Source organism: Pinus tabuliformis, chromosome 9 (assembly GCF_031772625.1).
Source record: "Pinus tabuliformis cultivar Carrire ecotype Pingquan chromosome 9, CPIR1, whole genome shotgun sequence".
Lineage (NCBI taxonomy): Eukaryota > Viridiplantae > Streptophyta > Pinopsida > Pinales > Pinaceae > Pinus > Pinus tabuliformis.
Genome location: NC_142307.1, coordinates 832779464 through 832794187, shown reverse-complemented (window position 1 = coordinate 832794187; position 14724 = coordinate 832779464). Strand labels below are relative to the sequence as shown.

Sequence of the window (14724 nt, the reverse complement as noted above, 5' to 3'; positions counted from 1 at the left end):
GATATCCAAGACCCAGAAATGGTTTGGGCAGATTCTAACCGGTTTGGGAGATATTAAAATAATTAATATTTTTAATGAAGTTCCTAAGTCTAAACTTAGGAAAAATAAAATATTAATAGATATTAATATAAAACTGGGAAGGTTCCAAAAGTCATGGATCAAGCCAAATCTAATATTAGCCGTTGATTAGAGATTTAATCTCGGTCGTTGAAGGACCAACAGGAAAAGTATAAGAGGAGGCTTGAGGGTTAGTTAGAAGACACACCAAAGCGATCAGTTATTCGATTTGCTAGAGCGGGGTTGCTAAGCAAAGTCGAATCAGTGATCAGCAGCGAGGGGCAGTGAGTATTGGACAGAGAGGCAGAGATAGTGCCGAGAGACCAGCGCAGAGGCAGAGAGCGAGAAGCAACAGCGAGAGCAGGCCACGCAGAGCCCAGCAGAGACAGCGCAGAGGCCAGAGGACCTGCATCATCCACGCAGAAGGCAGCAGGAGTGACACAAAGGGTCCCAGAGGTTACGCAGTGCCTCAAAGGGCTGACGCAGAGGGTTTTGAGGCTAACGCAGAGCAACAGGAGGCTGACGCAGTCAGGGTTGCAGGAATCGCCCCCCCCCCCGGAGGATCCAAACCCGGAACCGCGGATCGGAGCGAACCGTCCCGGAATCCAATTTGGAAGCGCGATTCGGAGGAGGAGGTGGCGCGGTTCCGGAATTTAAATGCGATTCCTGCCTTTTGGGTTGCGGCCACCCCTGAACCGCGGATCGGAGGGCGGTTCGGGCACGGGGTGGCGCCACGCTTCCGGCCCAGAACCGCACGCCACCCGCACGCCACCCAGGCGATTCCGGAAGCAACCCCGCGGCCTCCTTTTTTTTAATTTATTTTTTTTAAATTTGTTTTAATATGTGACTTAACTAGCATGAGGGGGTGGGTTAGGTTAGTTTAGGGTGAGTCTAGGGTGACTTTAGAAAAGAATAAAGCCCCCATTCTCTTCTCATTTTCTCACTTTGAGTTTATGAGAGTTGGAGAAGAGAAGAGAGGAGAGGAGAAGAGAAGAGAGGAAAGGAGAGGAGAAGAGAGGAGAGCTTGGAGGAGTGAAGAAGGAGGAGCTAGGAGAAGGAGGAGGAGCTTGGAGCAAGAGCTTGGAGGACTTCATCTACAAGAGCTAAAGAGGTAAGTTCAAACCCCAAACTCCCTTGTTTTTTTGAAAAAAAAATTGTATTTTTCTCCTCCCTCTCCTACTCTTTCCCATTGTTTCTACTTGCTCCTTTATTTACAGGTTGTCCACCACCTATATCCATATTCCAAGATGGTGTTCTTTTGGCTTCTATGTATCATTCCACTCTTGGTTTTAATGATGGCAAGGGTGAGGAATAGAGGGGAAGAGGAAGGGGATGAACTTGGTCCTAATAGTAGTGACCCAATGTATGATGAGGAGGAAGGGTTTGAAGAGGAAGGGGATGAACTTGAAGAGGACACTGAAGCACAAGATGGGAAAGGTACATCAAATCCCTTGTGGAACTATGTGACCAAACTTGAAGGGGGAAAGGGTGGTGGATCTTACAAATGGATGTGCCCTCATGATTGTCATGGAGGAAAACCATATACGGGTTCATATACCCGTCTGAGGAGGCATTTTTGTGGGGTGCTAGAGAGTGATGAAAAAAAGGGTTCTGTGGGGGTAGCCATTTGCCCAAAAATTTCAAGTGAACAAAGACAAAAATACATCAAAATAGAGATGGCTGCACAACAAAAAAACAAGAAACAAAAAACTCATTCAGAATCAAGTGCAACCTCTAAATTTGGTAGTTGCCCATCTCCTTATGGTACTTCTGCAACCTCTGGAGGTAGAAAAACAATAGGGGATTTCCTTAATGTTACTGGGAGGGATGATGTGGATGGAAAGGTAGTCCGTTTTCTTTGTGCTTGCGGTGTACCATTCAATGTGCTTCGCTCTCCCTATTGGCATGACATGGTAAAGGCCATCAATGAAGCCCCAAAAGGATACAAGGCCCCCAACTATGAGAAAGCTAGAACAGTGTTATTAGAAAGAGAAAAAGCTAAGGTTCAAAGAGCTGTGACACGTTTTACACATGAGTGGGTGGATTATGGGGTATCCATTGTATCAGATGGGTGGACAAATATTAGAAACCAACATTTGATAAATGTTCTTGGTGTTTCTTCTAAGGGTGCAGTATTTATTGCATGTCATGACTCCTCCTCCATCAGTGCAACTGCACAAAACATTGCAGATCTCCTATTGAAATCAATCAAAGATGTTGGTCCGAATAATGTGGTTCAAGTGATCACAGATAATGCAGCAAATTGTAAGGCAGCAGGAAAAATTATTGAGCGTACTCATCCACACATCTTTTGGTCTGGGTGCCTGGTTCACACATTGAACCTTTTGATGCATGATATTGTGAAACACAAAGAATGTGGGTGGATTGCTGAGGTTTACAGGAAAGGGAAGCAGCTCATTAAATTCATCACAGGGCATACAAGGGTAAACTACTTCTATGGCACTTACTCCAAGTTGCAATTGCTTAAAATTGCAAAGACAAGATTTGCTAGTTATTACCTCACCTTTAGGCGGCTAGTGAAGGTGAGACAAGCTTTAACTAATCTGGTGTGTGCTGAAACATGGGATGAAATTAACCAGTGTACAGATGGTGCTACTGCTAATGTAGTCAAGGACACTGTTCTTGACACTTACTTTTGGTCACAGGTTAAATATGTTTTGCAATTCACCAAACCAATTTATTACATGATCAAGTTTGCAGATTCAGATCGACCAGTAATTGGGGAGGTGTATGAGCAAATGGATAGCATGTTGGGGCAGATTAAAGACATTGTTGAGCCTAGAGATACCACCTTGTACAATTATATTCGTGAAGAGGTGGAAAAGCGATGGGATATGCTAAATGTTCCATTGCATGCATTAGCATATGTTTTGACACCTAGGTACTATCATCCATCATGGCTTTCAAAACCAGCACCTGGGGGGGAAGCAGGAAAAAACCACACCAAGATAAAGAGGTTCACGAAAAATATATGGCTGCATTGAGTAGATTAATCCCTGATAATGAGGAGGCTGCATTGGTACGGAGACAGGTGAGCAACTATACGCTCAACACTGGTCCATTTGGGAGCATGCATTCAATTGAAGATCGAGAGCATTTTTCTGCTCTTGAGTGGTGGAACATGCATGGAGGGCCTACTCCACTTCTACAGAGTTTGGCATTGCGGGTGCTATCACAGGTGGTAAACACTTCTTCTGCAGAGAGGTGTTGGAGCTCTTATTCTTTCATCCACAGTGTTAAAAGGAACAGGTTGAGTTTAGATCGGGCAGAGAGCTTGGTTTATGTTCATTACAACTTGCGATTGTTGTCCCATTACTGTGAAGATGCAAAGTCTAATAAAGACTTGTTGACTTGGGACAAGCATCCAGAGGAGCCCAATTTGGAGGATGGAGTGTTGCAACTAGAGCAATTAGAGGATGCTCTTATCCAGGTATGTCCATTGTGGTATGAATTTTCCAATTTTCCCTTATAAAGCATTTCTCTAATTCATGTTTTTAATTTTTTTGTTAACTAGTGTTTTTTTTTTTTTGCATGAATTTTTTGAGCGATTCTAGGATGATGATGACCGTGTTGATATGCCACCACCCCCACCCCCATCTGGTCCTAGGTTCCATGGTTCAACACCAACAGCAGGGGGTTCTTCTTCATCAGTTCCAGTGCCACGACTTACACAGGGACCATCTTCTTCATTGCCACCACGTGGAGGCACGCCATCACGTTCTATTCGTGGTGGAAGGAGGAGAGATTAGTAGATATATTCACAATCTACTTCTTTTTGTCATAGTCTATAGATTACTCATTAGACTTGTAGACTTGTGAATTTGAATTTTGAACCTTTTTGGCTTGGCGGTGACCAAGTGACATATTTTGTAAACATTATTATTTGAATTTTGGACATGACAAATGTTGACAGTTGCTCACTTGCTAGATAAATCATAATATGCTCTATGTTTTATGTTTTATAATATGCTTAAATGTTTTATGTTTTATAATATGCTTAAAAATTTGATGTATGTTTGTAATAGCTAGAATATAGATGATTGTTGTACATACTAGTAACTACAATGGAATCATGGATGCCATATCTATCTTGATTTATGCAAAAATATGCATGTTTTCATGTCTTCTACAATTAATTTGGTATTTGGGATGTTTGTTTTGAGTATAAATGCAAAAAAATATATAAAAATATATATATATATAGCAGACGCTTCCGCGGACGCTTCGCTCCCTAGATTTTTGGAAAATGACGCTTCCGCGCTTCGCGCTTCCGCTTCGCTCCCGCTTCGTGCAACATTGGACGCAGTGCTTCAGAGTTGCTGGAGAGGGTTTCATGGGGCAGGTTTTCTGAATACCTCTTTCCGAATAGAGAGGTATTACTGCCGGTTGTTTTTCTTTGTCAGGTGAGCCAGTTTGGCACACAATTGTACTCAAGGAAATACTGCATAATAATAAACCTTCAGAATAATTGCACCGGTTTTTCTGCATTGGGTTTTTCTGGGGACATTTGTCAAAAAATAACAGTGTCACTTGTGTGTTTGTTTTCTTTCAGCTGATGATATGTAGATGTTGAGACTGTATTGTGTTTATTTTGTTATTTATATGTTTTAAATAACTTGTTCGAAGTTAAACAAGTAGAAGAAATAAACCAAAAGAATACAAATTAAATTTCTAAAGGATAGACTTAGAAATTTCAACAAGCTTGGTCCAAGAGACATGTCTCTTGAACAAAATCGTGGAGCCCTTCTAAAGTGTATAAATAGAAGGTGTTGGTATTCACTTTTACTCATCCAAGTGCATTTATCTCTTGTGTAAACACATTTGTGGCAGTGTAGAAGAGGAGGACAAGACGTGGAGGAGAAAAGTGTTGGGTTTTGGCATGATTCTTCTTCCATTGGTTACCTCAGGAGAAGCCGCAGGGAAAAGACAAGTGTTGGAAGGTTATTTGTGACAGTTTTTGTATGGGTTGTCTCTCCAAAAGAGGCCGCAGCTCTAGTTGTGCCTTATAGGAAGGCCGCAGGCCTAAAAACACATGTACAGGAAGCCTTAATGCTGCTGTAAGGATTACAGGGAAGTCGCAGGTGTACAGGGGTGTTTAAAGGACTGTTTGGGGGCTGGTTTTAGCCCAGACCTATAGCCTTGCATTGGGAGACCTCTATGAAAGGAAGTCGCAGTATTTGAGGACTGTTTGGGTGCATTTAATTGGGTTGTTGCAGCGTGCAAGGTGCCCTAACCAGGAACATTCAAGAACAGCAGTCTACAACAACACTTTATGATATGAAATATGAATGACTGATGTGTTTTGTGTAGGATTGAATGTTGGAGGATCGGTCCTAGTGTAGGACAATTCTGGGTTGGTATGTGTGCAAGTTTTTGGTGTGGATTTGTCTCAGAATTGTAGGCAGCAGACCCTGGTATGATTGCAAAGAGGGAAGAAGTTGTAGTGGTTGTTGGAGGAGCCAAAACCACCTCAGACTTGTCCCAAGGTACCAGCAAAGGCATTAAAGGATAATACATATTAGCCTAGGTCATGTCTTGCACCGGTTTCATTCTGCAGTTGGGTTTTTCTGGGGACATTTGGTCACTTAAAAGGCAGTGGGAACAGTGTCGGACTGATGGGCGTGATGTTTGTTTTCTGAACTCTCCTGCTGATGATCCACAGTGACTGAGATGTGTGAGGATCTGACCTATTGATGCGACAATTTTGTTCAATTTATATCCTTGTTGGATTATAACTAAGCTTGTGTCGAATGCATTTAATCACAAGCGTGACAGGGTTAAACCAAAAGAGAGTTTTTGAGATGCAGGGAGTTGTTTTCAGTCTATTAGAGAAGTTTCAGTGGTTACATGTTGACAGAGCCTAGATGTACAGTCAAGTGGTAACTACTTTTAATAATGTGTGATTAGTTCAGATTTTCTGGGTGACGCATTTGCTGCTGACGCAGTGCTTCAAAGTTGCTGGAGAGGGTTTCATGGGGCAGGTTTTCTGAATACCTCTTTCCGAATAGAGAGGTATTACTGCCGGTTGTTTTTCTTTGTCAGGTGAGCCAGTTTGGCACACAGTTGTACTCAAGGAAATACTGCATAATAATAAACCTTCAGAATAATTGCACCGGTTTTTCTGCATTGGGTTTTTCTGGGGACATTTGTCAAAAATAACAGTGTCACTTGTGTGTTTGTTTTCTTTCAGCTGATGATATGTAGATGTTGAGACTGTATTGTGTTTATTTGTTATTTATATGTTTTAAATAACTTGTTCGAAGTTAAACAAGTAGAAGAAATAAACCAAAAGAATACAAATTAAATTTCTAAAGGATAGACTTAGAAATTTCAACAAGCTTGGTCCAAGAGACATGTCTCTTCAACAAATTCGTGGAGCCCTTCTAAAGTGTATAAATAGAAGGTGTTGTGATTCATTTTTACTCATCCAAGTGCATTCATCTCTTGTGTAAACACATTTGAGGCAGCGTAGAAGAGGAGGACAAGACGTGGAGGAGAAAAGGGTTGGGTTTTGGCATGATTCTTCTTCCATTGGTTACCTCAGGAGAAGCCGCAGGGAAAAGACAAGTGTTGGAAGGTTATTTGTGACAGTTTTTGTATGGGTTGTCTCTCCAAAAGAGGCCGCAGCTCTAGTTGTGTCATATAGGAAGGCCGCAAGCCTAAAAACACATGTACAGGAAGCCTTAATGCTGCTGTAAAGATTACAGGGAAGTCGCAGGTGTACAGGGGTGTTTAAAGGACTGTTTGGGGGCTGGTTTTAGCCCAGACCTATAGCCTTGCATTGGGATACCTCTATGAAAGGAAGTTGCAGTATTTGAGGACTGTTTGGATGCATTTAATTGGGTTGTTGCAGCGTGCAAGGTGTCCTAGCCAGGAACATTCAAAAACAGCAATCTACAACAACACTTTATGATATGAAATATGAATGACTGATGTGTTTTGTGTAGGATTGAATGTTGGAGGATCAGTCCTAGTGTAGGACAATTCTGGGTTGGCATGTGTGTAAGTTTTTGTTGTGGATTTGTCTCAGAATTGTAGGCAGCATACCCTGGTATGATTGCAAAGAGGGCAGAAGTTGTAGTGGTTGTTGGAGGAACCAAAACCAACTCAGACTTGTCCCAAGGTACCAGCAAAGGGAGCATATTACAGTGAGGAGAAAACCACATCTAGAGGCAAGGATCTAGGGCTAATGTGGATTGATATTAGCCCTAGCCAGATTGCAGACTTAGCAGCAGTAACACATCAGCTCATGAGATAGATGTCTTAGGTAAGGACATGATGGAGCCTAGATTTCTCCAATAGCTCCTCTTTTGCAGAAGCAAAGGGCAGTGGATGAGAAGTCTGTGGGCAACCATGTGTAAGGGTCTCCTATGTGTGAGGATGTCGTAACTAGGTGCAGATGCTACAACATGGACTTGGTCACTCGTGGTCTGTTGGAGGGCAGCGTGAGGATGGACCAAGTCTGGACGAGATTGGACACTTATGGTCTGCTAGAGGACAGCGTGATAGCGTCCAAGTTAGAGCTTGGTGAGCAACACCTTGATGGACAAAAGTAGTTGCGAGAGAGGCAGTGGTTGACCTCAAGGGTTGACGAACCAGAGGAGCAGTTGTGGAGCCCGAGACTTGTGTGTGGAGAAGGACTTCTACAGTAGATGATGGGCAGTTCTCCTTGCCCGTGCTCATTGTGGGAGATGGACATCTTGCAATGATAGGTGGCAACCCTACGTGCCCTATGTTGGTCTTCATCGGTGCAACGTAGGAAGACCATAGTAGGCTGAAGTCCCTGAGTAGCTGAGGAGCAATAGTGGGCAGTTGAGAGTTGTTCACAAGTGGAGTTATGAACAACTCGATAGGAGTCTCGATGTGTTGTGGCCTTGATGGACAAAGGCACAACTAGAGAGCAGATTGGATAGTCGAGGTTCAGTGCCCAGATGGACTTGGTGCATTAAAAGAGGTGGGAGCTGCAGATCGGGAGCCGAAGGACCGGGCAGGTACAGGGTACGATCGAGAGGAGCTAAGGGAGCATGCGACAGCCAAATGGTCAGAGTATCTTGTTGAGAGCAGATTGGTTGTCAATGTACTGACACCAAGCCCCAGTTTTGTATCTTATACTAGTGGATGTATGAGGGCCATTATCCATGGTACGGGAGCCCTAGACTGTTGTATTATATGTTGATTAATATAACGAAGTTGGGTTGAAAACTATAAAAAATTGTCTATATTTTGTGCATGTGTGATTTACTATTGTTTATATTCCGTTGTGCAAAGTAGTATCATTGAGATTCTTGGTTTGGTAGCGTCAGAGATTTTAAGATTCTATCATAGACCCAAGATCATGGAAATTCAACATGGTATCAGAGCGTGTTTGAGCTAGTTTGAGGGACAGTGAATCAGAGTGTGCACAGTGAAGCAACTCAGGGGGAGTTGTGACTGTCTAGATCACGGAGCAGAGTGTTCAGCTGAGGACATAGAGATGTGGTCTTGACAGGTTACATGGAGAGATGGGATGGGAGTTCTGGTGGATTGGTGGTGAGCTTGGTGAACAACAGTTTGTTGTAGGGCAGATTATTGATCATGGAATTCCGTTGATTTGTCATGGATGGTTGGGACAGCTCGAGAGTTACTTTGGAATGGACGAGATCAGGTTGATCAAGATGGCTTCATGTGATGGACTACAGGTTGGCAGGCTAGAGTCTTCATCGAATCATGATGTTGCATATCTGAGATTGGTGGGATTTGCACGAGTGGTATTTGATCCAGGAGGATGAGTGTTTGCAAGACTGAGCCAGTGGAGATCGTGTAGGCTCAAAGGCAGTCTAGCCTCAGAGGGAGCAGCCCTATGGAGGTTCGAGATCTTTAGGTACGAATGTGATGAGGCAGAGGCACTACTGAGATTGTCAGATTCATTCTACAGGGTACGTTGCAATGATAGATGCCAGATGGCTAGTGTCGTCGTCGAAAATGATGATGGTTACTTCCTAGTCTTCGAAGTACCTCCCTCGCTAAGAGGCAATGTTGATTTTTGTGTAGCTTGGGAGCTACTCCAAGCCCTAGTGTTCGAGGGTTGGAGGTCAAAGCACCAGAAGTAGGTTTGTGGGCTTAGAACCCAAGCCTGGGGTTTTATATCCATCGGGATTTGGTCCAAAACCATGATGAATTTGAGCATGGGAAAATTTGAGGTGATAAAGCTTGGTGTGCCGATTCCAATGCTTTGAAGATCACTCAAATCAGAGTTCGAGAACTTGAGATATGAATTTTTGAAGTTGACAATTAATTATGGGCAGTCAAGTCATGTAGGCTTGGTCCAAGAGACATGTCTCTTCAACAAATTCGTGGAGCCCTTCTAAAGTGTATAAATAGAAGGTGTGATTCATTTTACTCATCCAAGTGCATTCATCTCGTGTAAACGCATATGTGGCAGTGTAAAAGTGGAGGACAAGACGTGGAGGAGAAAAGGGTTTGGTTTTGGCATGATTCTTCTTCCATTGCAGGTTCGAGTTACCTCAGGACAAGCCGCAGGGAAAAGACAAATGCTAGAAGGTTATTTGTGACGGTTTTTGAATGGGTTGTCTTTCCAAAAGAGGCCACAGCTCTAGTTGTGCCTTATAGGAAGGTCGCAAGCCTAAAAACACATGTATAGGAGGCCTTAACGTTGTTGTAAAGATTACAGGGAAGCTGCAAGTGTACAGGGGTGTTTAAAAGACTGTTTGGGGGTTGGTTTTAGCCCAAACCTATAGACTTGCATTGGGAGACCTCTATGAAAAGAAGTCGTAGTATTTGAGGATTGTTTGGATGCATTTAATTGGGTTGTTGTAGCGTGCAAGATGCCCTAACCAGGAACATTCAAGAACAGCAATCTACAACAACACTTTATGATATGAAATACAAATGACTGATGTGTTTTGTGTAGGATTGAATACTGGAGGATCGGTTCTATTGTAGGACAATTCTAGGCTAGTATGTGTGCAAGTTTTTGGTGTGGATTTATCTCAGAATTGTAGGCAGCAGACCTTGGTATGATTGCAGAGAGGGCAGAAGTTGTATTGGTTGTTGGAGGAGCCAAAAACCACCTCAGATTTGTCCTAAGGCGGCAGCAAAGGGAGCATCTTACAGTGATAAGAAAACCACATCTAGAGGCAAGGATCTAGGGCTGATGTGGACTGATATTAGCCCTAGCCAGATTGCAGACTTGGCAGCAGTAACACGTCATATCATGAGATAGATGTCCTAGGTAAGGACATGATGGAGACTAGATTTGTGCAATAACACCTCTATTGCAGAAGAAAAGGGCAGTTGATGATAAGTTTGCGGGCAGTCGTGTGTAAGGGTCTCCTATGTGTGAGGATGCCCTAATTAGGTGCAGATGCTACAGCATGGCCTTGGTCACTCGTGGTTTGTTGGAGGGCAGTGTGAGAGTGGACCAAGTGTGGACGAGATTGGGCACTTATGGTCTGCTGGAGGACAGCGTGATAGTGTCCAACTTAGAGCCCGGTGAGCAACAGCTTGATGGACAAAGGTAGTTGCGAGAGAGGCAGTTGTTGAGCTCAAGGGCTGAAGAACCAAAGGAACAGTTGTGGAGCCCGAGACTTGTGTGTGGAGAAGGACTTCTACAGCAGATGATGGTTAGTCCTCCTAGCCCGTGTTCATTGTGGGAGGTGGACATCTTGCAGTGATAGGTGGCGGCCCTCCGTGCCCTATATTGGTCTTCATAGGTGTAGCGCAGGAAAACCATAGTGGGTTGAAGTCTCTGAGTAGCTGAGGAGCAATAATGGGCAGTTGAGAGTTATTCACAAGTGGAGTTGTGAACAACTCAACAGGAGTCTCGATATGTTGTAGCCTTGATGGACTAAGGCACAACTAGAGAGCAGATTGGATAGTCGAGGTTCAGTGGCCAGATGGACTTGGAGCATTGAGAGAGGCAAGAGCTGCAAATCGGGAACAAAAGGACCAGGTAGGTACAGCGTACGACCAAGAGGAGTTGAGGGAGCATGCGACAGCCAGATGGTCAGAGTATCTTGTTGAGGGCAGATTGGTTGTCGATGTACTAACACCAAGACCCAGTATTGTATCTTGTACTAGTGGATGTATGAGGGCCATTATCCTTGGTACGGGAGCCCTAGACTATTTTATTATATGTTGTTTAATATAACGAAGATGGGTTGAAAATTGTAAAAAGTTGTCTATATTTTGTGCGTGTGATTTACTGTTGTTTATATTCTACTATGCAAAGTAGTATTGTTGAGATTCTTGGTTTGGTAGCATCAGAGATTTTAAGATTCTATCCTAGACCCAAGATCATGGAAATTCAACATATCCAACATAAATTCCGCTCAAGAAATGTATCAGCGTCTCTCCAAGTTATTCACAATCAAGAACATTGGTCAAATAGCAAGCCTCAAGAATGAACTAAGAGCTGTTGAGATGACAAATGATGATACTATTTCATCATATTTTATAAGGATATCCAGAATCAAAGATGAACTCCAAGCAATAAATGAAGTTGGAGTTCCTTTGCATCAAGACTTAACAGTTGGAAGGATACTCCAACATTTGAACAAATGTGGAATGCATGTAGTCAAGAAGAAGACAGAATATCGTTAGTAAACAACAAGAGGGAGAAAGAAGAAAACACATCGAATGCCTATTCTGCTCATCAAAAGAAGGGAACTTTCAAGAAGTTCAAAGGACCAAAGAAGAAAGTGGACCTATCCAAGATTGAATGTTACAATTGTCACAAGATGGGTCACTACAAAAGCCATTGTCCAGAGAATCCAAGAAATAAGAAGAGAGAAAGGGAACATGCGAATCTTGCTAATGAAGGACCACCAAAGAAGAACAAAAAGGAAGAATCCAAAGTCAAATACTTATTTGCTAGGGATTCTTTGGGACACTTTCCCTTGCATATCCTTTTATTCTAAATTTTGAATTGTTTTCCTTTATGTTTTTATCTCTAGAATTTGTAGGTCTAACAGGTCTTGTTAGAACACCTTTTATTTTGATAAAGTTGTAGGTATCCCTCAAGATTGGATTAAGAGGGAGCCCTCACCATTTTACCAAAGATAAGTATCTTTCTCCTTGTCTTATCTTTTATGTTTGGTTTCCCTCTCTTATCAAGATGTGTTTGTATTGTATATTAATAACCTTTCTCTTTATATTTTCCTTGGATAGGAGAGCTTGTTGATTGCTCAAGGGTTATGGAGGAGACTTCAAAGGATAGAATTGAAGCATGAAAGAAGTTCTATTGAAGTCTGTCAAGATTTGATGTCCTACAAGGTTTGTTAAGGAACAACTCAAAGGTATGCCTTAGACTATAAACTTTGTTATAAGGTTCTCTTCATAAAAGGTATGTTCATTCTATTTTAAATTTTCTTTACATTACTAACATCATTATGTCTAGGATTTTGAATCATAAGAGATTCTTGTTAGGGTGATTAATCATTAGATTGAATCTACCCTCATTATATTATCATTCTTGTGGAACCCTAAAAAGGTTCACTATAAAACCCTAACCTAAGGGTATGTCAATGCTAATATTGAAACCCTAGTCTACTTAGGGTTGTTGATGAAATCTAGAATTCCTATTCTTTTGATGTTTTGAAATTGTTATAGAAACCCTAGCCCTTTAGGGTTTGCTATTAATATTTAAGTCATGTATTGAAACCCTAGATCTTTAGGGTTTGGTAATTTAGGGTTTATGAACTAAACATGTATAATATCTATAGCAAGGTCCTATGAATGAATCCCTAGGTATTTGTTTGTTTATCTGATCGTAACCCTAGTCTGGTCAAAATTGTTATATATTTAACTTTAATGTATTAATGTTTGTATCTTGGGTTTATCTAGTAGATATTGTTGTGATATGCTAGTATATGATTATAAAATCCTAGATATATATTTGCAAGTATACTGACCTAATTACTAATGTTCATAAATTGTGGGTTCTAGGGTTTGTAACAAATCCCTAGTAAATGATATTCTAGGATATGATAATATTGTTTTCCGATATGATTTAGTTTTGATGATAAAACCTAGGGTTTGCAAACAAACCCTAGTAGTATCTAACATTGTTGAAACTTTAGAGGGATTTGAAATCTAGGGTCTGCAGTAAATCATCGTAGAGTCTGACATATCTCTAAAAAGTAATATTGAGGTCCTAGATAAATTTCTTGATTGAGTTACTTTATATTGTAGTCAAAGGGAAGTATGTGTTTCTTGTTGATCATGAACATAACTAGGTGTTTGATGTTTAAAGTCTAATTGCTTCCATTATATTGACATGATTCTGATATAGTTAACTTCATGCTTTTGTATTTGGTTGTACTTGTTGTTTAAGTTGTGTAGGTACATAATCTTCAAGATGTTGGAGATGTTCGTAAGTAAAATTGACTTGATAATATTGGTGAGCATGATAAAGGAAGTTATGATGATAATTGTGATATTGTAAGAAGGAATGAAGCCATGAAAGGTTCTTCGATGTTATAAAAGAAGTGGTTGATCTTCCCAAGTTAAGAGGGAGCATGGTAAGAAGAAAAGAGTACATCTCCCCAATTAAGAGGGAGGGCATATTATGATGGTCATGATGGATACCTTGAAGAAGAAATCAGAAAATAAATGAAAGTACTACAATGTATTGAGGATGTCTTGATGTTGCTGAAGAAATGAAAGAAGAAAAGCTTCTGACTAGTTGCATATGAATAACTTGATATAAGTGGCATCAGGATGATTGAGAACCCCGAAGATTTGTACTTACTTATATATGTATATTTGAAAGTTTATTGTTGATTGGGGTTTGTGTTTGAACAGGGAAATCTCTCCATAAAGAAGGATGAACACTCAGGAAGCATGCTTGGACAAATAGATATATCTAGTTTATTAGGGAGAGATGAAGCATCTAATGGTGTATGTTTGGGAGGACATCTCATAGGGCTATGTGTGTTTGATGTCTAGATCCCGGAGAGGGAGGGTGGCGTTAGTCTTGGAGCTCTGACCTTGGATACGTACCTAGATCCCTAGGTTGATGATTAGTTAGTAACCCTGATGGTACCTAGACTGGCTGAAAGATTTAGTCCATCTTAGTCCAACCCGGATAGATAACCTTGGTCAGGTATCTAGATTGGGGCACTAAGTGTGTTAGAACTCTTCGTAGTTCATTTTGGAGATCTTCCATGTACCTCTATAAATATAGGCAATTATTAATACCTCCCTAGTTTAGAGAAAGTGTTGAAGAATGTAACTAGTGTCGGTCTTCATAATTATATTTAAAATGTATTTGTCAAAAGAAAGAAAGAAAAAAAATATTATTAAAAAAATTGACTTATTAAAGCATGGGTTTCATGCTTGGGTTAATTGTTTTTAGGTCAAAGCCTACATTGTAGGCTTCTAGGGTTTATGTCAAGTGTCCTTGTCCATGTAATAATGTAAAGAACCCTTCTTGGGATTTAATTGTCAAAGAAGAAAATTATTTTAATGTAAAATAGGTCAATTAGGTCTCCACTAAGTCGGCCTAAAGGAAGGACAAGTCAGACTCAACAGGGGAATTCGACCTCACAAGAAGCCTATATATTGGAGCAACTTGACCTCATTTGTCGCTCACTCATAAGAAGTTCGAATTGCAGTAGTGTTGACGTTGTTGGATCCGCCAACATT

General features: G+C 41.3%; 2 protein-coding genes across 3 annotated transcripts in view; one reads left to right on the top strand and one right to left on the bottom strand.

Annotated features, from left to right (window-relative positions):
- The window catches only part of LOC149151357 (inositol polyphosphate multikinase alpha-like), a 206953-nt gene that overhangs the window by 19055 nt on the left and 173174 nt on the right, over nt 1–14724 (bottom strand). The gene's annotated exons all lie outside the window — the stretch shown is intronic.
- Nucleotides 3048–3885, top strand: LOC149151358 (uncharacterized). Its single transcript, XM_089445694.1, has 2 exons — nt 3048–3508; nt 3633–3885. Exons 1-2 carry the CDS (start codon nt 3050–3052, stop codon nt 3825–3827), a joined length of 654 nt encoding a protein of 217 aa, XP_089301820.1. The 5' UTR covers nt 3048–3049; the 3' UTR covers nt 3828–3885.